At 48.1% G+C, this 25,644-nt stretch overlaps 1 protein-coding gene across 1 annotated transcript in view; it reads right to left on the reverse strand.

Moving 5' to 3' along the window:
- Window positions 1–857: 857 nt before the first annotated feature.
- LOC119177752 (acetylcholinesterase) overlaps window positions 858–25,644 on the reverse strand; it is an 87,440-nt gene continuing 62,653 nt past the window's right edge. The window contains exon 5 of the mRNA XM_037428931.2: window positions 858–13,683. Coding sequence (XP_037284828.2) covers window positions 13,457–13,683 — 227 coding nt within the window. The 3' untranslated portion in view covers window positions 858–13,456. The remainder of the gene's footprint in view (window positions 13,684–25,644) is intronic.

Raw genomic sequence — 25,644 nt, forward strand, 5'->3', positions numbered from 1 at the left:
TCTCTATTCACCTTTTCATAAACACCTGCCTCCCTGGGCACCGCCATAGCTCTCTTTGGTCTGTGCAAATTGGCGCGTCCCCTCGAAAATGCACTGACAACGCTGCGCCCTTAGCCTTTGTACTCCCGTGCACAGCCCATCATGGTGGTGTTTTTTCCTTCCTGTGAAAAGGTGTATTAGAGCGCCGGAACCCTAAGCAACTTGCCCATACGCAAGCTCTTGTTACTTTGTGTTTTCTTTGGGGGCGATTGGCGAGGAGAATAAAGCGGTGAAAGCACGAAAGAATGCAGGAACGCGCATACGCAACGACTAGGGGTACCCGACACTTAAACTCTGTTATAGAGTGTTAGCATCTAAACCTCTATCAAAAAGCTTTAGGGCCAGGGCCCCAGGCAAATTGCGACGTAGGCAAAGTCTTGTTCATTTGTACTATCTTTGCGAGTGACTGGCTCAGAGAAGAAAGAACGCACAGACGAATGTAGGGTTGCTCAGTACTAACGTTTCCTATTGGGAGTTTTGGTGCCGGTACCGCTTGTCAATAAAGCTTTCCCCTACGCTAGAACTCTCTATGAGAATTTAAGTGCCGGGAACATCAAAGAATTGCGTCCGCAAGCTCTTGTTTCTTCGTACTTTTTTGGGGGCGATCAGTAAGAAAAGAAAACGTGGAGACCATGAAAGCATGAAATAAAGAGGAGACGGAATGGCTACAGAGATTCCCGACGCTAAAGCACTTTATTATTTTAGTCTTCCGCAGTAGACGTTGCACATGTGACAAGAAAACTAGAAAAACTAATTCAGCCGCAAGATTGCGGTCGCATACGGACCAAGGCGGCGACATGAAGGGAGACAACACCAAGTGTACTTGTTTCTTTTATTTTTCGAGGAAAGGGCAGAGCGAAAAAGGACTATTGTGCAGAAAAAGAAACGGATCGGGTGAACAAAACAATATCAGCGATCAGAGGGAAGTGTCCGTTGGCGACATTGCGTTCGCTTTGACGTCACCTGAAAGGGAACGCCGACGCTTGTATAAAGGAATAGGAACGGCACACTCACACACTTCATCATTGAGGAACACCGGTCCCGTTGTGCATGTTCAGGGTAATGTTACTTTGTTTCAGCGTTGGGCAACAGACAACCTTCGCTCAGCAATAAGCCCCCCCCCCCCTTCTATTTTCAATTGCATGCATCCTTTCCCTTTCAACTGCATTTAGAGAGCCTCCTTGCACCGTTTTCGGCGTCGCCTAACATCAAACGAGTAACTGTTGACAGACACAAGCACATTCACACCCATTCAAAACGTAACGGAAGGTCCGGGCTTTTCGACAGTGAACGACGAGGGTTCGATTAACAACTACCTCCATGTAGAAGGCGTGGAGCTATGCGGTACGAACTGTGCAGGAGGTGCACATTGATGTGCATAACTTTGCTGGCAGCAAAACTGACGCGTAGAAAGGAGAGTCGAAGCGTTTTCGGCGCTCAGTCCATGCGTGCGGTGTGGGAACCCTAGCTCCTCCGTGACCTTGTGCAAACGAATCGTCAGTATACCTATACGTAGTTTACAATGACGACCGCAAATGGACGCTGCTTTCTCGCAGAGGAGAGAGGTATTGGATTAAACTTAGTTGTACCACGCAGACTCTATTGTTACTTTGCAGTATGATTCAAAGATGGGAATAATAGCGAGAGGGTGGGTGGGATAGGATCGCGGGGGAGGCCTATAGGTGTGGGCTCGCAACACACATATCTTGCATTAAGTTGACGAGTGTCACAAGATGTGCTGGTATACACCGCCTGTTCAAACAGGCGAATAGGTCAAGCTGCCCTACAAAAACGAAACAGAAAGTGCGCGAACAGGTTCCTTCTTGTGATCCTATCCCCGGCGTATCTGCAACAAGGAATGGTGCCTCTGTACACAAGCATCATTCTCGCATGATCATTCCTTGATTCGCGGCTTCATTTGCACCAGACACATGAACGTCTAAAAATGCAGCCTACACTTACAACGTCTTTGGGAGGTAGAAACTCCAAGTATAAATGAAAAGGGAGGAAACGAAATGAACAAAAAAGAAGTGTGCGTGAAAGAAGGTTCAGGCACAGGTGCTAACGTTTATACTATTCACGCGCACAAAACACCCGCGCAGGCGAAAGACGTAACCGCACGTACAGACACACACACACACACACACACACACACACACACACACACACACACACACACACACACACACACACACACACACACACACACACACACACACACACACACACACACACACACACTCGCAAATCCGTCTTCACCGGAAAGAAGGGACCTTATACGAGACATACAGCACGCAGGGTAAATTTGAATGAGAAACGGGAAGAACGAGTGTTTCGTGGCATGCTCTTAAAACAAGGCATTAATAGGATAGCTCCGCCACATTACTTTCGAAACTTCACATAGTCGCAGCATTATGATGTCTTGACTGCCAAATATTTAGAGATGCATACGGCCTAGTTTCGCTGTAACCTTTGCGACTGCCACCGTTAGTTGCCGTTCGCTCCATCACCTTCTAAGTTCTGCAGCTGAATATGCTGCCCTGTAGTATATTTCTAACATATGACGACTGAAGCGTCTCGCTTCTGGCAGCAGTGTGCTTTCTGAGACCTGGGCTGGGCAAAGCCCAGGGTTTAAACAGTCAAGAACTGCGTGCTCTTTTCGTGTGCCATTAAACGGCCTCATTCGACGACACTGAGTGAATCTGAAATGTACCACCTCACACGGTACACAAATAATGGCAGCAAACGAAATCGGTACACGTCGCGAGGCCCGCATGCGGCAACGTCGCTTATGGGAGAGGGTTGTACGTGCGCAGAAACTACATAGTGCGTACCGCAGTCAACAAGTGCTCATAACGATCGATCTTGGTCTACAGCATACACCATATATCAATAGTAAACACAAGTGAAGCAGTAACTCATGCTTTCTTACCAAGATACACTACACTGTACTTCAAGTAGCTACGGTATACCGTCGAGTCGTGGAGGAGAAAAGGGAGGTTCGATAGGATGTGTCAACGTTACAAAGGCTTTACGTACTTCGTTTCAGGAACTATATGCGTTCTGGAAGTGCAGACACGTTTTATCCTACGTGTATACTTGTGTTGTCATCGTATGTGTGAGTGGATGGAGGGGGCGGATCCATGTTGTACTACTTTCAACACCGGCTTCCGCGTATTCTACACTTCTTCCTTCTCTGTGGCCATGTAAAAGTGCATATAGTTGAGTAAAAGCTTTTCTCACGAAAAACGCGAAGATAAAAAGAGCGAAGAAAATAAGATCCGTGTACGTTTCGAAAGAGGAATAAAAAAGGCAAGAAAGACCGCTCGCTCGCACGACTGTCCTTAACCAGCGATGTCGGAGACGGCCTCAAAAGAGCACGCTGACAAAAACCGCCTGCATACAAAAGATATAGAGAGTGGAATTCAAAGATTGTCGTTCGCTTTTTTTTATTATACTTCATGCTGTTCTGCTCGAACAATGCTCACCGTGGTGAAAAAGACAGCGAGGTCAGGTAATGAACGCTTACTCTGTTTTCATTCCTCGATTCAGCGCCAGCTCGATTACGATCGGTGTTTTCATATCAACGCTATCTAAGCGCCGTTATACTGCACCGTACATAGCGAGAACGCTGGACACGGCAAGAACGCCGTGGGTTTGTAGGTCGTCGACCGGCTACAGGTGGCACTTCGTCGTCGACCTTGCTTAAGAGCTTAGGACTCGCGTCGCCTGTACGTCTGAGCAACGCCTCCTAAAAAAATTATGCCTGGCACGTGAGCCGCGAACGTGCTGCCCTACCCTCTGATTTTACCCTCCTCCTTCGGTACGATGACAAGCGTCTCCGACGGCTGCCCCCTGCGAACACAGCAATGCTCTCACAGTTGCCTCCGAGCCGCCGTGATGCCACGTGACAGAGCGGTATGGTTACGTCACGTGACAGAGCGGTACGGAGGCGAGCGGTCTCATGCGGCGGCCGGTTGCAACACAAGGCACGAGGCATGGCCTCAGAGATTGCGTGCTGGCAGGAAGCTCCCAATTGAAAAGAGAGTGACGTTCCAGGCCTAGTTTTTCTAGGAGGCGTTGGTCTAAGACTCTACGCGACGCAACGGAAGTCTCCACCGTATTTCTTTTGCGAGAGTCGAGTTAGGCAAGTTTCCATTGCCCCTTTACGATGCTTATGTACGATAAGCGCTGGTTCCGTGGTGCTTACATGCGCAACAAGACTAGGCGAGACAAGAGACGTCGATCGCTCAAGAAAATGTACCTTCTATTCGTTGACGCGAATCCATAACGCGCAGTGACGCACGACGGCGGAGTGCGGTGTAGTTTCTAGTAAGGGTTTGAAGGAACACGTCATGGCATTAGCATATGATTTCTTATTTCTTCTTACAGCTCTGTAACGCTGGCGACTCCTCTGATTTAGATATCGTGCACGAAGGCAGGCCGCTCATCAAGCCCGGTAACCCTGAAGCAATGGTTCTTCATGAGGGTGCCGGGTAATGGCTAGTGTCCTAAGTGGTCCGCAGAGCCACCGAGTTGCGCTCATTGTGTCGGTTTTGCGTCACTTTATCTGATGCCTCTGTGTACATCCACGGCTTTCTCTCTCTCTCTCTTTTTCAAAGCATGGCTTTCAGTGAGCTCGCCGCCATGCCACATGGAGTCGTGGAACAAGCGGTACACCCTTTCTTTTCTTTTTAAGACGTGTTGCTGACACTCGGAACACAGAACCATTGGTTAAAAACATTGCAAGAAATAAAACGAACTGCCTCGTACGTTGAAAGTACTGTTTAGCGACAATTTGGAATACGGAGAGACGTACTCCTAGTAACAGAAGCAGGAAATATGTGCCAAATGTTAGCAATGGACCCTTACCACGCGAAGGCGACTGAAGAGCAAGCGAGCAATAATTCGTCTGATTGAAGCTGTACACCTAGACGGCGCCTTCATGGACGCGGAATATCGCACTTTCGCACGGAGAAAAAGCGGTGACAGAGATAGCCTGCGGTCAATCTGCGTGACGTCGTCGCACATTTGCTGTGACCTGTACTTATCTAGAAGACGCAACGCCACCTCTTGGTTTCCTTTCGGTCGTTCCTGGCTCCCGTGGCATTTATTGTCAAAACTACGTTGATGAATGGTTGTCCATGTCTTTAAGCACGTTTTATGGAAGGCTCATTAGTCGACGCCTCTTTTATTTTTTACCGTTAAGTATATCTCTGCACACTGCGCAAGATACAGTGCTATACCCGTTCTAGAAGTGCGAGTATGCACACCTGCGCAAGAACGGTTACGCGACGAACTCTGCTGCTGCTGCCGCTATCTATCGTGTAGTCCACCAATGTTACAACTGTATGAATGCAAAGCATCCTAAGGGGGCAGAGTTACGCGTTGTAACACATCCACTTTGTTCCGAAGCTATAAGAACACAGAAGCCACCCACACACTGGCAAGAGAGTATCCGCTTAGTGCGTCGGTATAGCGGCGCCACTGCTCGGGCATATACCTGACGACGTTGCAGCACGTGATAACAGCCGGCGGTTCGCAGCTGAAGGAAAAAAAGATAGGCGCAACTCTGCTTCCTTTGGGAGCGCAAGCAGGGACACCAGTGTTCACGCAATACTCAGATCAGTGTGCTTATTCTCTTGCCTTAGTGTTCAGCGCTCTTTCTTTCCTCGCTTCGGAAACGCGAATGCTCATTGGAAATACCGTACTTGAGGGAGAAGAAGTGATGGTCGTAACGAAAAGCCTAGATGCTTTCGGCAATAAATAAGCTCTGACGTATAGGGCATTGTTAATGCGCATGTTTGAATCCGTTGAATGACGAGCCTTGTACCCCTCGTACGAGCCGGCAGTGGTGTTTTGGTCGGCGCTGAAACGGAGGCCGGTGAGCGCGGCCGCGTCTTATAGTCGAAATGCTGCTGCTTTCTCGAGTCTAGCCACTCGCGTCAAGGCTGGCTTTACCTCGTAACATCGTCCGGAAGAAAAACCCTGAACCCGTTGAAGAAATGAAGGGCCAAGCTTGGTATACATAGAGTTAATGCGATTGTCTCGAAGCAACTATATAGATACACAAGTGTGCATAAATAGTAACGTTATAATAGTGTGTACTTGTTTATTTATACATTAATATAATATTTATATATAATATATATTTATATATATATTTATATACTTCTATGTACAACGAGTACGATATGTCCCTCGAAATGCACCTTGTGCTCGCACCGAAAATAACTAAAAAATGGAAACAACAACAGAATCCACTCGAATGCGAATACGTGTAGAGTGTACAACGCACCAAGCGACCTTTTCTTCTATCGAACGTCTGGCCCTTCTTATTTTGTGGAACTTCGCTACGGCTTTGTTACAATATTTTAGTTCCCCCCGCCCCCAATTGCGATAAAGAAATATTAAAGCACAAAACAACAGTGCTTGCGTGTTTATCGTGAAAGCACGATCCCACAGAGGCAAAAAAAGATCTAAATTGCAGCAAAAAAAAAGCTTGTCCATCAGGTAACACTAGTATGCACGATAAGAACTTCGGACCCGCACCTTCAGGTTCTTCGTGAAGAAACGGTGATTGCACGCTTTAGTGAGACCTATTGTCGAAACTTAATTCACCAACCGTACAAAATGCCCTTTTTTGACGCGTTGTCTCTAAAGCCCCCCTAAAACTTGCCCCGTATTGCAACGTGGGGACCATTTTGGTAAGGAACACATGCCATGAAGATGTCAGTATAGTGCCTAGAATACCCTTACATTCTAGGCACTATACTGTCCGCTAAAACTGTGAAAGAAAACACAGAAAAAGAAGTAAGATCGTCATCAAGATTTCTCGGCACACTGACACGTTATAAGAATGATAGCTGAGATCACCCGGTAAGCATCTGACACACTGTTGGGAGCCTCCACAATTAATACGAGAGACCCTTTCATGACGCGAGACGACTTGGCCCACCTGGCATACTTTAGATATATGTGGAACACTGACGCTTCTCCTGCGTATAGCTATAAACGAACGACACGAGAATCAGTCACGCAACATCTTGTATCCGCGATCACCGTTGAAAAACAAAAACAAGAAAAACTGCATCACGCATTCATTGAGTAACAGCGGTGACACGGTGCTTTGTTTAGCCTTCATCAACGTGCCATACTCAAGAGCACCCCCTAGCGGAGGCTGCTTGAAGTAAGAGATTGGCCAACTATAACGTGGAAATCGGACGTTGGGGAGGAGGGCGGGGGGAGAAAGAGAGAGACTGCACAAGCCCGAACATCGCACCTCCCCGTGCAGACAGTGGCTATAAAACGAAGCAGCCGTACGGAAGGAACGGACATCGACAATTGACCTCGTTCCTTCCTTTCTACGTACGCGAAATACATGCACGCACTACGCATGTCTACACAAGCATACCGCACATGCGCACACGGGGCGAGAACCCGAAGATGATAGAAGACACCAGAGAGAAAGAGAGGGCGTGGAGAGAATACAAGTTACACCGGGGTACGGTTGGTTTCCTAGTGCGAGAGATGTCATAGCCCTAGCAACAAACGCTAATCTTTTTGTCTCTCCCCTCAAGCCTGGCAGGTATGACGCTTTGACGAAATATTAAAGACAGACGGTATGATGTGTCCAGGTGGGGAAAGGGAGGGGTTTGAGACTGGAGACTCACGGTGAGGGGATATGGAACGTGCGATGATGTTTTACCTATATGCATACACTGTACAGTCGGGAGGACTCGCGTAGTAGAAACGCCTTTGTTGCAAGCTCTCTGCAGCAACGCTCTGCGGCTGCGCCGATAGGCCGGAACCCACGCGTATGTGCGTTGCTTCACGTACTTTTCGTTTATCGTGTCCTCAGTAAGGCTTAGTCCCGATCCCGTGTGGCAACCATGCAAGAGCATGCGCCATAGCTAGAGCCCGTTTTTGCGAGCTTGTCTGTACTTAAAGGAGGTCGCTCAAAGATGCATCGCGGCCTTATGCACCAAGTCTTGTGTACGAAATTTGCAACGCGACATTACCTCCTAAACTACATCCAATGAATACAGTAGTGAAGAATTCCGGTTGAAACAATTTTCGCAACAAGCTGCCTGCCAAAGAACTGCCGTCGAAAATTTCTTCTCCCTTGGCAACTGCGCTTCCTTTCTCTGTCATTGTGGATGAAAAAAAATAAAGCAAAAAAATTTTTTGGAGACAGTTGACTGGTAAGTTTTGTTCACAAATGAGATAGAAACGTAAAGAGCAAGTGAGGAAGTGAAAGAGATGATAAAAACAGATTCTAATGAGACTGTGTAGGAGACAAGGCATTTTGAAGCCTGCTTTGACAAAGTTTAATACACGAAAGTTCTCACGAAGAAATTAACACCGGTAACCGGTTACCGTGAAAGAAAGGCTGTCTAATGTCGTTTAGCAAAAAAAAAAAGGTGCGCGATTTTTTTTTCTGAGCAAGAAGGAAGAAAAAAACACAGTAGGAAGATATGATAGGGCAGCCGTTTCTTCTCTGCCCGCGGGTGTCCTCCGCTAGGTTGCTCGTCCAAATGAGATTTTCTTTTTATTTCGTGGACTGCTTGCGAAGAATGATAAATTGCATACCCTCATTCTCTCCCCCCTTTTTTCTTGCAAATTAAAAGTTCTCGGCGAGTCTGCGCGCGCTGTATAGGCGCAGTTGTCTGCTTGCACAGGCTCTCGCGCCTATGCCTAAAAAAATGTTCTTTTCCCGCGGTGCCTCGTTATAGAAGAGCATACCAATTCCGAGTCGGAAAGAATAATTGGCCCCTTTGTTTCCTTTGTTTTTTTACTTCACCTTGTTTGCAAGTGGAAGGGCTGCAGAAGGAATCACAGCTTCACCCATTCGACTGCGTAACAGTGTTGAACGGCAACAGATGTTTTTTTATACTTCGAGGAGCAAAGAGCGAGGTTTCAACAGGTTCGTCACTTGACACTGTCACTCGTTCTGAACGATTGTACCTTCCAGAGGAGTGTAAAAGCGTTTGATCCTCTCGCACCTTACAGTCAGATGGCTCAGCACGGTACTTCGATCTTGCCCATAAAGCTGAACGCAACGTCTATATATGACGATTAGGTCTTGGTGTGTGCCCTAGGTACTTTTCTTTTCATTCCACCTTTTAATGACGCACAGCATTCGAATATTCTGCCTCATCAAATGCTTTGGTATCTCTCACACCTTTTCGTCTCGTTCGCATGCCTAATATTTTATTTCTTGCTGCCAGAGAACAGAGAGGATAAAGAGGATTCAGACTTTAATGCTCCATAGCAGCTTTACAGATCCGTCTTCTCTTTCAACACTTCTATTCAGCGCGAAAGTACTGGAGAATACTCAGGATGTCTCATGCGAAGGCTTTCTAACGAAGGGTTTAAAAGGCGAGAACGATGGACGTGGGTTCTGAGCAGGAGTTTGTAAAACAGATCAACACAGAGCAGAATGAGTGCATTCCTTCGAGCTCGAACTATCACGGAGCCTGGCTGTGGCAAGGAGTCATTTATCTTTTTTTATGCGTATTAAACGTTAACATATTTTACTTTTCCTTGCCACGTTTTAACGTAAGTTTGTGAAGGTAATTGAAAGTGGAACTGTTGTGTCGCTACTTGTGGACGTCTTTGTTACGACCTCGTTCAAAACTAGGTGCCACTTCTCAGATTCCCTTTGACAAGAAAGACTTAGACAGGAAATCTCTGAAGATATTCTTGAATCCACCAGGAGAGCAAACACGGATAAAGGTGCGAAACCGAGCGGATACTGCGCAAGATCACCGGATACACTAGAGCGTGACCATGTCTTCCTCTTTCGCGTTCAAGACATGCAAATTTCTACCATCATACAAGAAGCTGAACGAGATGGCGGCGGTCACGCGGCGACAGATGTGAATGCGAATGTTTGTAAACCCAGTAGTCTTGATATTTCGTTACCCGGAGTTTTATTCCTCAAACAAATGCAACTGCTCGAAAGTCGGGGCAACGCTGGAACTTATGAGATTGTGAACCAGGGGGGCGTTGCAGACGGGGACGCAGCCTCGAAGCATATACGCGTAGAGGAATTCAACTGATCACCTGCGTCCTCGAAGACCAGCGTTCTGGGGGATCCTTCATAATTCCAAGAGCTCGTGGCCGTCTGGGCGGGGATATTCGGTTTGGTTTGGTTTGTTTTATTCAACGCAAAATTGAACAAGATTGCCTTGGGGGACACGACTAAAGGCTAACTAAATGCCTGACTGTATTCGCCGAAACATCCGAGTAACTCATTGGGCCTTTTAATCAAGTTTCTCTTCGACATGATTCAGCAAGCGCACTCGTACTTGGCTGCTCTGTCAGTGTGTTTGCGTGGACGGAAGGCACAGCGCTCCACGGCGAGGGGATTCACATTTCACTAATTCTTGTTGCCTGCGAGCGTTCCCCGGTCTCCAGAACTGTTGAGGAGAAATGGATCCAGGGAGTGATCGGAACCACGAGAGATTAATTCTCCCTGCTCTTCCCTCCTCTTTTCGTAAGATTACGGGCCATAAAAGAGTACAAAGAAGTGCGAGGTGTCAAGCTCTCGGGATTTTTTTTCTGGTAATCCCGTCACAACTGCCACTAATTGCGTTACGAAAAAGAGCTGTGCTTTGCGCCCACAAAACCATCCGACCGTCCATCCGATCAATAAGAGGTGGTGAACGTGTTTGTTCATTGTGTTCTTCTGGAGGTGTTTAATTGTGAAGGGGTAATGTTGCAGTCTCATCAGTACATCCAGGAGTGCATAGTGCAGTCATCGATCAGTCTTCGGAAAACTGAAAGGCGGCTCCGTCTTTGGCTGAAGAACTATTCAAGTTTTCGTGGTTGTAACGTCTCGAACGACCACTGCAGCAATAAGTGAGGAAACGCACGCACGTACTTGCGACGTAAATATACCGGATACCATCTCGCCTTCCTGTCTACAGTGTTTCCAGCGCCACCATGAACACGACAGCTTATCAGGGCTGTGCGCGTGAAACGATAACCAAGTGGTTGTCGAGTTTCGACCCTATACGCCACCGCTTATATCGTAATCTCGTTTGTGGGGGGTGACAGTTGCCAAGAGATTCAAGTTACGAGGACACTGGAAGTTAAGCATATAGCACGACGCTCGAGTGTATACGTCAAAGCGAACGCCCTGAGCAGGTCCCGGCTTAAAGGCTAGCCTCTCCCTTAACGTTCTGTTTTTCGAAACCTTTCCTTTTTTTTCTATTTCCTGCCTCGCTTCATTGGTGAATGGCATAAGAGGACCCGTCCGGAGAACAGTGGAAGAAGTTTGAACAACTCCTGGTGGGCGGTCAACGCCGGCCACACAGCGAGTTGATTACGGCGAGCTTGGGAGCATGCATAGACACCGCGGGTACGCCGACAGACGCGTCAGGCCTTGAAGAACACGAAACGAAAACGAACTATAGATAGATATATATAAAAACAACGTGTGGGCGCTAACGTACGTCACATTTTAATTGGCGACAAGTTATTATCGAGCGTTGATCTTCAGCCAAGTCCGTTGCGGACACTCTCTCCTCGCTTCCACTCACTTACTGTCATCACTAAGGCGGCCGTGCTTGTTCACCGACCTGCTTTTCTACGCCCGGTTGATACATTGATTGATATGTGAGGTTTAACGTCCCAAAACTACCATATGATTATGAGAGACGCTGTAGTGAAGGGCTCCGGAAATTTCGACCACCTGGGGTTCTTTAACGTGCACCCAAATCTGAGCACACGGGCCTACAACATTTCCGCCTCCATCGGAAATGCAGCCGCCGCAGCCGGGATTCGAACCCGCGACCTGCGGGTCAGCAGCCGAGTACCTTAGCCACTAGACCGCCGCGGCGGGGCTACGCCAGGTCTCTCACTGCTCTTCGCTAAGGGCTGCACTGATATCCGGGGAAGGAATGGCAATACACTCGGTCTGTCCGATAACGTCAGCCGCGATTGGCCTATGACGAGGTGGCTGCGGCTTCTCTGATTGCTCGAAGAGTTCAAGAGTGCGGCGGAGTTGGGCAGTGTTTCTAGAAGAGGACAACAATCGGTGAACGTGCGGCGCGACTGTTTATTAAAGCGATGCTTATTAAACGAATGCTAATAAAAGCGAGAGTGATGACTGCGTAAGGCGGAAGCGAGGTGTCCGCAAATGCAGTTGTTTGAATGTAGCCAGCAGCGTCTCCAAACTCGAAACATCAGAATGAACAGCCGTGTAAAGTCCGTGCGGTAAGCCAATATCGTAAAGCCAATGCAATTAAAATGCTCTTAACCTCGACAACCTACGTGTTGTACTTAGTCTTGCGTAGGTGCATAGGGCGCTATATCAGTTGCAGGTGGGTATTTATCGCTATAGTACGAAACCAGCAAAAGTGGTTGTCTATTACTGATAAAGTTTGTCCTCGAAAGCCTGATGCGTGACCATTGTTGCAGCAGCAAAGCTTGTGGTTTGCACAGGTTGAGTTACTCGCCGATTTTAGTTTCACAGCCGACACGCTTTTGAAAGAATCACAGTGGAGTTATACCTCGACAAAGTCAGTAAAGTGAAATCGCTTGAGTCAGTCTTAAGACCAGTCCTGAGGAAAATAACAGCCTGATGGTCGTTCCTGAAACGTACTTATGTATTTGACGAAGCCCAAACGCGCTAGTTGTTTGTCCCTACAAAGATTTCCTCAAATGCAGTTACAGCACGTTTGCATACGCAGGCCAATTATGATGCTTAGTACGCAATATACAACCTGAACGAAGACTTATTGAAACTGGTATAAGCATAATTCTTTTTTTTTCCTTTTAGCGAAGAAGCAACTTCCGAACTATAATGTTCTTGGGGAGCGAGCGAAGAATCTGACTGAGGTCATCGTGATTGTGAAGCAATAAACAAGTGACCAGCCGTTTTCAGCGTCTGTCGAGGCATTCCTCAGCCACGAGTTGTGAACATACTTTGCTGCCCAGCTAAGCAGAATGGTAAAAAAAATACGAATGACATAAATGAACGAAAGATTGCGCAGGACAGACAAACGTTCCACAGCCTGTCCCGCACAATTAGAGCAGGTCCACGAACGGCGAAGCCGACTGCGACTGCAGTCAGCTGATCCGTTTGCGTGTGCGTGATGCTCGGTGGTGCAGCGATGCTGGTCATCAAGGGCGATGAATCGAGTGCTTGTCTGGACCAGCAGCAGGTCGGCTGAGGCCGGACACGCAACGAGCTCACAATGTGACGCCCGCCGAAGAGCAACGCAAATGAACACAAACCAAAGGGTCCACGTATTGTCGGGAGACGCAGGGGTATAGCACTGGGTGAACACGCACCACCACTAGTCCCGGTAGGGCGACCTATAGCCGTGGTGTACCGGCTGACGTTGAGTTGTCTGCACTCGGCGAGCAGTGTTTGTGGAGTGTCGTGCCCCCCGCGCGTAAACAGTTAGCACCATATCCTACGGCGAGGGAACAGGGTAATGGATGTGGTCGCCGCCGACACCGCTGAGAGAGTTGCGTCCGCCGCCGCCAGGGGCAGAGGTAGCAGGGACAGAAGCAGCGGCGGGAGTTGCAGTGCCGTAGGCAGTGTCAACAGGAGCAGCGTCCACCCAGAGACCTCCCGCACAGAGGACGCCTCGCTCGTGCAGGTGGCCGACATGTTGGGCTGGTTTTCTGCGCACATAGTGAGAACATATGCGTTAATAGCAGCGCGGGATTACGTCATTCACCGCAGAAACATGATGATTATGACGGTGGTTGATAATCCTGAGATTAGTGGCAGCTATCCTCTCGAGTTAATTGGCCAAGAGCCGAGCGGATCGCATGGTATTCAATTTGTTCCCGAAATTTTCCTCCGGGTTTCATCGTAATCATAGTTGCCTCAACAACCGCCGCCACCAGCGCAACCACCACGATCGCCACCATAACCGTCGTCATCATCAATCTCGTCATCGTCAAAACAGCCTCAAACAAACAGTGGGCTTTAAAACCTCCATACTCACTGTACACTTAGGCAAGGTTTGACAATGAACCATTGATTAAACATGCTCCACTTCCCTTGACCTAACTCAGAAAGGAGCTGTAAACATGCAGTGGATTATACACGATTAAACGGCGTGCAAGACATAGAGAGTATTATGAGGCACATCATATAGCTGGAGACTCCGAATTTTGACCATGTCGGGTTGACACGCATCTGAAGGTGCACGGCCGTATTGCGCATTTCGCAGTGGGGATCGAACTTGCGCCCTCGTGATTTGGAGTGCTATGCCACGGTCGCCTAGTCACTTTAGCAGGGTCATGACGCAATGTATCTCCACGGTGTCTCTATTATTCAATTCTTTCTTACAGTCATCACAGCCATCCACCTTGTACCGTTCTTCGCGCACTATGAGCTTATAAACTGAGGGGTGGTGGTGGCAAAAAGCGTGCAAGTAACCGCCACCCCCTTCGCACACCTGCGCCGCATACGCTTAGAAAAGTAAGACTGAGTCATTCAATGTTGATGCCGATGGCCACTTTTGCGTTTGATAGGGCATCTCAGGAGTTGGTCTGAATACTATGCGTATGTAGAAAAGGGAAACTGAGTACTTCATTCCCGAAAGGTTACGTGCGGGGTGTTAGGATGGTACATTGCACAAAAAGCAGACAGATCGAACACTGCCCATACAAGTGGTGACGTCCACCCACTAAGCCCATTCGCGCAGGAAGGGGCGTGCGACGCGCCTGACGTCACGAGATTTCCCAATCTCGTTTATATATCGATAACCTGCGCAGTGACCGGAGCGAAATGTGCACGGTGAGAGAAAGAGAGAGCGGGTCTTGGTAATGGAAAGGCAAATGGCCTTACTCCGTCAGTTATAAAAAGGGACGCACTCGTGTTACTCATGAAGGCAGAAGACGCGAAATCTCTCTCTCTCTCTCTCTCTCTCTATATATATATATATATATATATATGTATATATATATGTATATGTATATGCAATTTGTTGAACCATCGAATACAAAGACGCATCGCAGGAGCTGTCGCGCACGCGTCCTTTCGGTCTTGTGCTTTTCAATATAAGGCCAAAGTTAAAGAAAACATCGTACGCGAACCCCAGAGCACGCGCCCACAGAACTACTTCGTTATCCTCCTCAAAGGCTGGCCACTATAGTTCCTAGCCTACCTTGCGTCAATAGCATAAGCGCAAGGAGATCAATCCGTGTCCAATGGGTTGTAGAAGAGTCACGCGGGTTGCACTTGCAAGGACAACCCTGACGTTCTCCAGTGCCTTTCCGGCTCACTTCTGTGGCGGATGGAGAGTGACGCGCCCGCACTGTGCCCTGCTGCGCAAATCTCAGACACGATATATGCAGTACCGTCCCCGCCCACGGCGTGTCTCTCTTTTTTTTTCTTTAAAGAGGAGGGATACGCCCGTCTCTAGAGTATCGGGAACCATGGCATGCATGTCACGGTTCGCGATCACGACGGAAAGCTGCCGAAGATAGACCAATAACAACAGCGAAAAAATGCTTTGTGGCAGGTTGGCGGTACTGCAATACAATTTTACGATGTGCCCCAGTGCCCGCAGAGCACGGCAGCAGCACCGTGGTTTTAAGAGTGGTTAGACTTGTTTACTACGCCATTGGCACCACTCCCAATGGAACAGACGTTCTTTCGCATTGTATACCGCAGTGAATAAGAGAGTTCGTGTTTTGCGTATTAGATGGTATGGACAAGTGGAAGAAGTGGTGTATAGCATTTAGGAAATAGGCATATAAAAGCAGGTGCATGTAGCTTTTCCACGAAGGTGCAAAGCGGGGAAGGGGCGGTGCATTGCCTTCTGTAATCATGTCGTGACACTAGACTAATGCGTTGTTCCACGCCGACGGTTGTCGCGTTTGGTAGAAGCATGTTTGTCAGTGTTTGCATCACTTGTGTTTTCTTCACTCAGAACTGGTCAGATCAAGGCAGACATATTTAAGAACTTGAAATGGCATAATACGAAAGCCATGGTTTTCTCGTAAGGGCTACTAGTTCCCTCTTTTAGCAAACACTACCGCTGTAGCGAGCAAATTCATCTTCGTGTGGCCTATGGCTTCAATGAAAACTTTTCGATGAGAGTACAACACAATAATACGTGGGGTTTAACGTCCCAAAACCACGATACGATTATGAGAGACACCGTAGTAGAGGGCTCTGGAAATTTCGACCAAAATTTCCAAACAGGTCGGAAATTTCGACCAGTTCTTTAACGTGCACCCAAATCTTAACACACCGGCAAACAGCATTCTCGCCTCCATCGAAAATGCAGCCGCCGCAGCCGGGATTCGATTCCTCATAGCATTGTACAACATTGATTGATTGATATGTGGGGTTTAACGTCCCAAAACCACTATATGATTATGAGAGACGCCGTAGTGGAGGGCTCCGGAAATTTAGACCACCTGGCATTGTACAAGACGTACAAAGCTATGATCCTCCTGTTAAGCACGCGTGAGCACAGGCGACCACGCCATGTAGGTCGACGCACGGAACCAGAAGCACGCCGGTCCACTCCAGCTACCATTCATGCACTGCGAGTCCGCGACGCAAAACAGGCGGGGCGACGCTCTTCAAAGCTAAAGTCTCTAGAATTAACTTAAGTAGCGCCGTTCGTGCCCGTGTGCACCTAGGCTCCTCTTCTTCCCCTTGCTTGGTAGCCTTGGTAGTACAAGCGCCATGTTGTCTGTCCTCGACAGTGCTGCTTGCGGTCATTGCGGCAGCGATGAAACTATAGAGCACGTTCTCTGTCACTGCCCTCGTTACAGCGTGCAAAGACGGCAACTAGCTGCTGCGTTAGCTCGCCTAGACGACAGACCTTTGTCGGAACAATCAGTGCTGGAAAGGCGACATGATTTGTGTGCTCACAGAAAATCAGTGAAGGCCTTACTGAACTTTTTGCGTGGCAGCGGCCTATTGTATAGACTGTAGCACCACAGCCCCCGCCCCCTTTTTTTGCGCGCATCTATTTCCCTCTTCATTTTATTTCCCCTCTTTCTTCCCCATTCACCTTCCACCAGTGCAGAGTAGCAAACCGGATGCTGCATTTTATGGTTAACCTCCCTGCAGTTCCCTCATTTTATTCTCTCTCGCTCTTCTCTCTCTTGTCTGTCCTCGGTTGGACATTTTCTTCCCCTCCCCGTGTACTCAGATTTGCGTGCACGTTAAAGAACCCCAGGTGGTCAAAATTTCCGGAGCCCTCCACTACGGCGTCTCTCATAATCAAATGGTGGTTTTGGGACGTTAAACCCCACAAATCAATCAATCAATCAAATCAATCAATTGGACATTTTCTTGTGCTCCCACGACAACCCCAGCTTACCCTCCCTTGTGCGTCTGGAGAGGGTATGCCTGCGCATGGCCTGCAAGATTGCGAGCGCGCGGCGGGGTTCTCTCCGGCCGTCCCGATCGCCGCGCTCCCCAGCAAAACCAGCGAGTATCGCCTCACGCACCCGGTTACCGCGAGGGGGCGCGTTTAATGTGGGTTCCTCAAGCGGCAGAGAGCACGACAGAAAGCAGAACGCGTGAGATTTGAGCGTGCGCATGATTTTTTTCTCGCGTGTGAGCAAAATTACCGACAACTCTTCTGACTGCACTGAAGGCAAGTATTTTTTTTCTGTTACTGCTTTTATTTTGGTCCAATTGGTAAATAAAAGCATGCCAACTGCTTAAGTTTTTTTATATAGATCATTGCAAGTAGGTATTATTTCGTTTGTGGCAGAGGCATCCTAGCATTCCCCATTACTGGAGACGCGTATGTGGGTGAAGACTGGGTTAGTTATTGTCGTTGAATCATATTGCCCTCCTATCATTAGATATCATTTTACTATTTTATAGCGTACCGATATTTTTCAGGTGGTCAACCTAATGCCATTTACACTCTAGATAATTAAGTTCGCTGATCATGTCACTTATTAATGTGATAAGTAATTTTGCCTGATATATTGTGAAAGGCTACAATTAGCTGACCTGAATTTACTCCCTACGTCCTTCACAGTGAACGTGCTAGAGATCACTGTCTCCTTTTTTCGTTATCTGTAATAAAAACGACAGTCTTTCTTGGGGCCGTCGACGCAAAAATTTTGGTCTGTCTGTCGGTCAATTTGTCTGTTTTTCTACCTTTAAGGGTACCGGGCACTTTAAATGGCACCAGCGGATATCCCAAATGGCCGACCCCATCCACAGCACCCACCAATGTTGCTCGAACTTCAGCGTTCATACTTGCGTGATTGTCAATTACAAAGCAATTATCGCGCGTATCTAAGGCACCATAACAACACGTATATATTCTGTATGTGCGTCTTTTACTAGAAAGGGCATACATAAGTTATTCTAAGGACCATAGCGTTGATCACGCGGCGCTGACCATGCAACGCTTGCACGAAATGTGACGTATTTCCAACGCTTTGCTAAGACGACACGGTGCTGATACCTACCCGTCGCATCGCGTTCTACACCTTATCACGTCTGAAACGGGTGCGCACGCCCGTCTTAGAGCCGCGCATTTCGTTTCCCAAGATAACTGCCAGATAGCGCTCATGTCTCGCGTGTCACGTGACTTGGTGCGCTCGTTCGCCTCCGCTGCACGCTCGAGGCACTCTAACGCAGCACCTCCAGGATATCATTCACCGACTTTCTTGCGCAGAACATCAAATAAACGTTTTTCAATCTCTTTAGACGCAAGACTATCGTATTTCGACGACATTTGCAGAATAACATGCATATACGGGGCCAAGTTTTTTATTATGATTTGGTAGCATGACAATATCAGTATTGTGTTCATTTACAGTTATCTATACTGCATCCAAATGGAAGGGTCATACATGTGGCCGAACGGCGTCTTTCAGAAAACCAAGTACTGGTCGAGGTAGACTACTGGAGAATAAAAAGGACCGGGATGCCATTTTTCTTTCTTTTTCTCCAGTGCCCCCCCCCCCCACATACTGTACAGCCCACGAACTTCGAAGTATAGTTTTGAGGACATGCGGATTTCTCGCTGAGCCATCGCAATTGTAACTGCTCTAATATGGGCGGCGCTAATCTACAGGAAAATAAAATCCCCATTTGAAAATAAAACGCTCCAGCGTTCATTTTGCCTCTCGTGCACCTCGACCTTACATTTCCAAGCTAACACAAAGTTATGTAAAAGCGTAAAAAGCATTTTTTTCTCGCCACATAGAAGCTTCGCCAACAGCGCGACAGCCTTTTTTCCCGAAAGAAAGAGCGCCGTGGTGCGGAAAAAAGAGCGGGCCACGCCCATCTCTGGAAGCACGCGCTCTCCTTGCGATTGGGACGGCCAGAGAGAAACCTGCCACGCGCCCACAATCACGGAGGCCATAGCCTGCGTCCGAAGTTTCTTGCAGGACGCTATAGGGGCGCTGCTGCAGCAAGCTGAAACATTAGGTAGAGGAGAAGGGGTGCGGCTGGCGCTACTTTAGTTTAATTATAGGGACATTAAAGCGCGGTTTTTGGTCCACCTCGAGGGTGACAGTGAAAAAGCCTGTGCCCCACTGAAGCACCTCAGTGGTCTGTGCACCAGTAGTGATAAATGGTGTATCGAAATAGTACACCGTTAGTGTAATTGACAATTTAAATCTTCGTGGCTAAGAGGTTTAAAGCGCCGCGTCGCGGAGCTAGGAGTCACAAGTTGGAATTCCATTCGGGTCGTGCGCTCTGAAAAAAAAAAGACGGCTGTAAGGCTATACCTTACTTTGTGAGGTTATATATGGTGGAGCCGACGACGAACTCTCTTCGAATATGCCCATCCATGCAATTGGTGTTGCAGTGAAAGGCAACATCATTTTTTTTCTGTTTATCGACTGGAGCTTTTAATATTAAGCGAAAGACAAAATCCCTTGGCACCAAGTTTTTGGCACCAACTCACGGGGTCCTTACACATTCACTTAAGACGACTCAAACGCGAAAGCCATTTTGTTTTACCCTTTCAGCTGGTGTATTGATGCTGCCCCGCTACTCTTTGAAATCATTCTGCGTCAAACATGGTCTTGCACTGCCTCAAAGATCGGAGGGACGTCACTTCCATTGCCTCCGTGGCCGGACAGCGCTTTACCAAGCTACGATGCGCTGTGATGTCCTCTCCACGGAACGTTACATGGTGACGCTGATGACATCATAGCAATGTCACAAATTATGGCAATCTCTGACGCATAGGTCGCCAAAGCTTGTGGAGCTCACTAAGGCTCTCCCATTGACATATATTTTGAGCTTTTTTTCTCACTCGGACTCAGACTCACGAAAATTTTCTTCAGCCGGACTCACTCGGACTCAATCTGACCAAAGCATTACTCACCCGGACTCACTCAGACTCACGGCTCGGTCCGAGTCTGAGCGAGTTCGAGTGAGCTGACCCATGAGTCTGTAAGCCAAGAATTATCTTCTTCGATCCTGATGTCAATGCTCTTTAACACAAATATCTCACGTAATCGGTGCTCTTCGTGTCGTTTGGCATAGCATCTTCGAAAAAGAGTTTTGAGGGCTTCAAACCAGTAAGGTAATTTTTCTTGGAAGAGGTGACATCATGAGACATAATAATGAAGAAACTCCCTGGAAGAGTTCGTGGAGGGAGGAGTGGAGCTAGATGCACACTAGCCCTCTACGTGATTCACGCCTTTAAATAATAAATACTGAAATGATATATGAGCAACACTGCTTTGGAACACCTGTGAGTAGACTTGAGTATAAATTCAGGTAAGGCTGATAATTCAGGTAAGGCTGAATTCAGGTGAATTCAGATAAAGGTAAATTCAGGTAAATTCAGGTAAGGCTGAATTCAGGTAAGGCTGATAGTCGTGCTTAAAATCACTACGTATAACTTTAAGTCAGCAGAAGAAAGTGAAACTCACTGACTCACTCAAAAATGTATTCCGCACTTTTGGACTCACTCGGACTCAGACTTGCCAAAATTTTCCTTGCGCAGAACCAACTTGAACTCAAACTCATAAAAATTTCCTTCAACATGACTCACTCGATACTCATGAAAATATTACTCACCCGGCCTCACTCAGACTCACGGCTTTATCTAAGTCTGACTGAGCCTCAGTGAGTCGGTTCATGAGAGTGTTCGCCGATCTATGCTTTGACGTCATTGTGACGTCCTGTGGGGACATCGTCTCAATTATGGGATTTTCGGCATCTCTCGTCCCTACGTCGCTGGACGCAAGACGCCACCGACTGTCAAAATTCGTGCTTGATGAGGAATGTAAGGTTTTTACCTTAAAAACAGCAATAACGACGAGAACAACTGTAACGCGTTCTTCTGACTTTAATTTGCGAATGCGCACCGAAGAGACAATGAGAGCTGGAACATAAAATTCAGTGAAATTTTGATGGCCAAACGAACCTTATCACAGTGCTTCGTCGTCGACCAAGACAAACATGAACCTTGAACGACGTCCCACTATTCTTTATACGTCCTGACTGCCCGCTCTTTGACAATCGCCTTCATCAATCATCCCGAAGTCAATACTTTTTCTTCAAAAGTCATCGGTGCAAAAGAAAGAAAAAAAATTGCAGGTCACGCCGCTTCTACCCTGGCTGCTGAGGAAACAAGAAAATGAAAGAAAATAAGAAATGTCGCTGCAAAACGAAAAAAAAAACAGCCCGAACACTTCGCGTACATAGAGGGAGAGGCGTCGGGGTCAGTACCGACGATGATGAGCAGATTGACGACGACAGGGTGTGGTTTCGATGGAGGCACGGCAGCTGTTATGTGAGGGAGAGTTATGAGTGGGAGAAGTGGAGTGAGAGAGAGTGATGAAGGAAGGGAAGACAAGGTGAGAGATATTTAGCAGAGAGAGGCGTAGAAGTTCAGAAGACAAAAAAAGAAAAAAAAGTACGCCGGCTCAACCATGGCCCCCATATACAGAAGGCTAGCTAAGGCGTTCCTTTTCCCGATGTGCTTCGAGAAAGTTCGCCCCGTTGGATCATACGCTCTTACGAGCTAACGTCTCCCACACGAACACACTCAAGCGGAGCGTCTCCCACGCTAACACCCCTCCGTCTCTCACCCTGGGTGAGCAAACGACCGTGGTTTCTTAAAAAAATGTTCTCTTCACCTCGTTTGACTTTGTTCCCATTTTGACAGGTTTTGCCTTTTCTTGCGTTGGAAAAAAGTTTTGCGAAGCCAGCTTCACCGCTCTTTAGGTGGTGGTGTAAGGTAGCCTACGCCCACGGAGATATACGTACGCCGCTGATAATTTTTTTCTTCTTGAGAACGACGACGGAGCTATGAGAAAAATGTGTGGGCGATTGGTATAGTATACTCAGGCGGGGTTCATCGACGGACACGCATGGCTGCTTTCTGCCGCCGCCGTCAGGATATCACCGACGGCCGACACATGACGCCGTCATCAATCTCGCGTGATGGCTCGTGGGAGGGCTGGACTGCGAGAATGAGAGAGGCGAAGCCCGGGCGACCAGAAGGGGTGAACACCGTTAACGAGTCGCCGGGTCATAATATCTCGAGCAGCGGCGATGGTCTGATGACAGGAACGGCGGGAACTTGACGGAGGGTGTGAGGGCTTTCGTTGCCGCGCCGTTGATTCCTGCCGAAAGGGAACGCGGGGGCGGCCAAGAAGAGTGGTGGGCGTTAGGCGAAAAGCCATCCTACGCAAAAGAAGGAAACTGTGTATTTCTTTCTTTCTCTCCGCACGCATTCTACACTTTCCGACAGGTATTCGTGGCACTCTTCGAACAGCTTGCGCTTTTGCTTCGTGCTTTGCGTGCCGCTCAAAGAGCACGTGAAACCGCTGTCTTATGTAATCGCGTTTTGGCCTCGACAGCTGCGGCACTGCTGAGTAGGATTGATCCTTACCACCGGTGCAGTACAGGGGTTGTATACGGTGAGCGGCTGCCGACTCGAAGGTAGTGCGTTTGATTCCAGCCGTGTTGTCGAAGGAAGGGAAAATGCAAGGGGCCCATGTACTTTGATTTAGGTGTGCGTTAATAAAATTACAGGTGGAAAAAATTTCCGGAGGCCGCTCCTACGACACCACTCATAATCGTAACGTGGTTTTGACACTAAAGCGTTGGCAGTAGGTATGAACTAGGATTGGTCCGTAATGTGGTCGTTATAGGAATCGGCTACCGTTCTAGTGTTAAGTGCTTATCGCAAATGGTGGTCGTGCAATGTTCCCTTCGTAATTTTCCCATTCTGTAGACGTGTTCCTTACACACAAAGGAACTGTCGTCCACAACCAGACTTTGTTGATTAATTACGCCGCGTCAGATATTTGCGACCGGAATCGTCCGCAATGTTTTCGTGGTACGATGCGGCAATGGTGGTTGCAAGATTTCACACATAGCGAAGTCTTGCACATCACACACATCGCACACGTCGTACACCGTAAATTCTTCCCATACCATGTGCTGTGCGCTTCGAGCTGATGGCGTAGGCACGCCTTGAAGGTGTGTGAACATCGTGCTTATCAGTGACTTCAACACTCACAGTGATCAGACGCAGGTCTTTGCCGCGGAGATTGTCAGTGAAGTAGTGCGCCGGACCTAGCAGTGTGAGCGCACAGTGGTGGTAATAAAAGCCACGCGATATCCACCGTCGTTTTTATCGCCTCCGTGTCTTTTCGGCTCTCCTAATGGATCACAATCACGAATTAGACATCCCCCCAGCAAAGCCGTACTTTGTAGCAGTGCCTAGTGGGTGAGCCTCTGTGGTACACGTGTTAAACGTGCTGTGTGTGCACGCGCATCTGTTGTCCTCTCTTTCGTTTTTCTAGTATTTTACTTTCCTTCCTCCTTCCTTGACGTAGGGTTGGCAGTGCGGCGGCTTGGGCTAGTTGGTATGCCACGACCATTTCTGTAGCGTGGACTGAGGACTAGGGCACAGTTGAGTATTGATGGCTGTTTTTCCCCATAGCTACCAGGCGACTGTGTCCTTCACTGGGCTGTGTTACGGTTAGTGGCCATAGCTGTGCGGCAGAACGATGCAACCGTCGTCTTCAACGTGAAACCTTGCCCACGCTACCACCGACTTCGGCCAGACATGTCGCACCCGTGTTACACGGTCCTCTTCACAATAGAGACATTGTGCAATAGAATTGAAGTTTTGAGAGAAAACAAAAATGACAGGCACGGATCGAGAGAGAAGGAGACAGGAAAAGAGATAAAGGGCGTTATTGTTCACAAATAAAAAAAATAGTCAGTAAGCGTTCCGCAACGTCCAATAAGTAACCCCAGGCCGAAGGGATGGTCTCCAAAGGGAGGAAGCGAAACGCGGTCGAGCTTCCGGTAGACCTAATGAGCAGTCATTGTTGGGAAGCGAAAACCGTAAATACACGGAAGAGCCAGAATGGCCGCCATCCCTGTTATGTGACCCGGACAAAGGAAGGAACGACGTAGAAAGTAAGGCAGCTTCGGCTAGAGGAAATTACAGAAAGAAAATGACAAGATAAAGAGAAGTCCTGGTATGACGGCAACCGCGAAACTAAAAGGGCGCTTAACAATAAAGGTAGAAGGAGACAGCCGCGAACGTTGCTGCAATGTAACAACAATTAGCACAAAGAAAACAGATTCCAGATTAAAAAAATGATTTTTTTCTGAGTTCAGACAGAAAGGGTCGCTGCGAACTGGCGAAGAACAAAGGCATACAAAGCGAGGCCAAGAGTCTGGCTTCAAATGTGGTACGGCTGAAGAAAACTGAGCAGAAGGAGGGACAGAGTCAGCCAATGGAGCCATTGAACTAAACAGGGAGAAAAAAAGAAGTCAGAGGAGACTGGGCGGATCCGTTATTTCCTTTGAAGATCCGCTCGGCTCTTCGCTAAGGCCACAGGCTCCCCATGAGGGGGCTAGCTCGAGTGCCTCAAGACACCACGAGCTACGTTGCTCAGGACGTCAGTGCCATACGCCGCCGTGGTAAGAGGTGAACTTACGAACATCATGGGTACCACTAGGCGGAAGTGTAACTTCCTTCCTTCCTGTGCAGCAGAGGAGATGGCAGTGCACTTTTTTTCTTTGTTTACATCGCAATGACGCAGCGGGGTTGCAATGTTTCAAAACAGAGAGAAATTCCACCATATCATTGAATTCTCCGCGTTGTCAGCTCTTTATTGCACCGGATGGCTGCTACGATCTCTGCCTCTATGGTAGGTACGAAATGCCGCCACTTTTTTGTATATTGTGGCATTCCTCGAAGCCCAGAAATTCCGAAGCAGAGCGTGACGGGAAAAGCGAAGCACGCAGGAAATATCTGAAATCAAAAGGCTACGCGAAAACAACACACTCACAAGCAAGGGCAGAGAGACAAGCGCAAGGTTGCGCTTGTCCCTGTTGCGCGAGCACAGGGACAAGTGCGAACCAACCTGGGGAAAAGGGTCTCCCGAGACTGGTCGTGCGACCTCGAGAGGCCGTCCTCAGACAGGCCGGTTTGCGCTTGTCCCTGGGCCCTCATTTGTGAACGTGTCTTGTTTTTGCGCAACCTTTTGAATTCAAGCATGTCAAGCACACTGGGTCAAGCACTAGTTTTACGCAGATATGGTTAGGGGCGACTGCTCGGAAGGAGAGAAATGGAACGCTTTTCCGGGTAGACAACCGTGAATCACGGTGAACAGTGTCTTAAAAGCTGTTCACTCGCAAAG

This window comes from Rhipicephalus microplus, chromosome 1, assembly GCF_043290135.1.
Source record: "Rhipicephalus microplus isolate Deutch F79 chromosome 1, USDA_Rmic, whole genome shotgun sequence".
In the NCBI taxonomy this organism is placed as follows: Eukaryota; Metazoa; Arthropoda; class Arachnida; order Ixodida; family Ixodidae; genus Rhipicephalus; species Rhipicephalus microplus.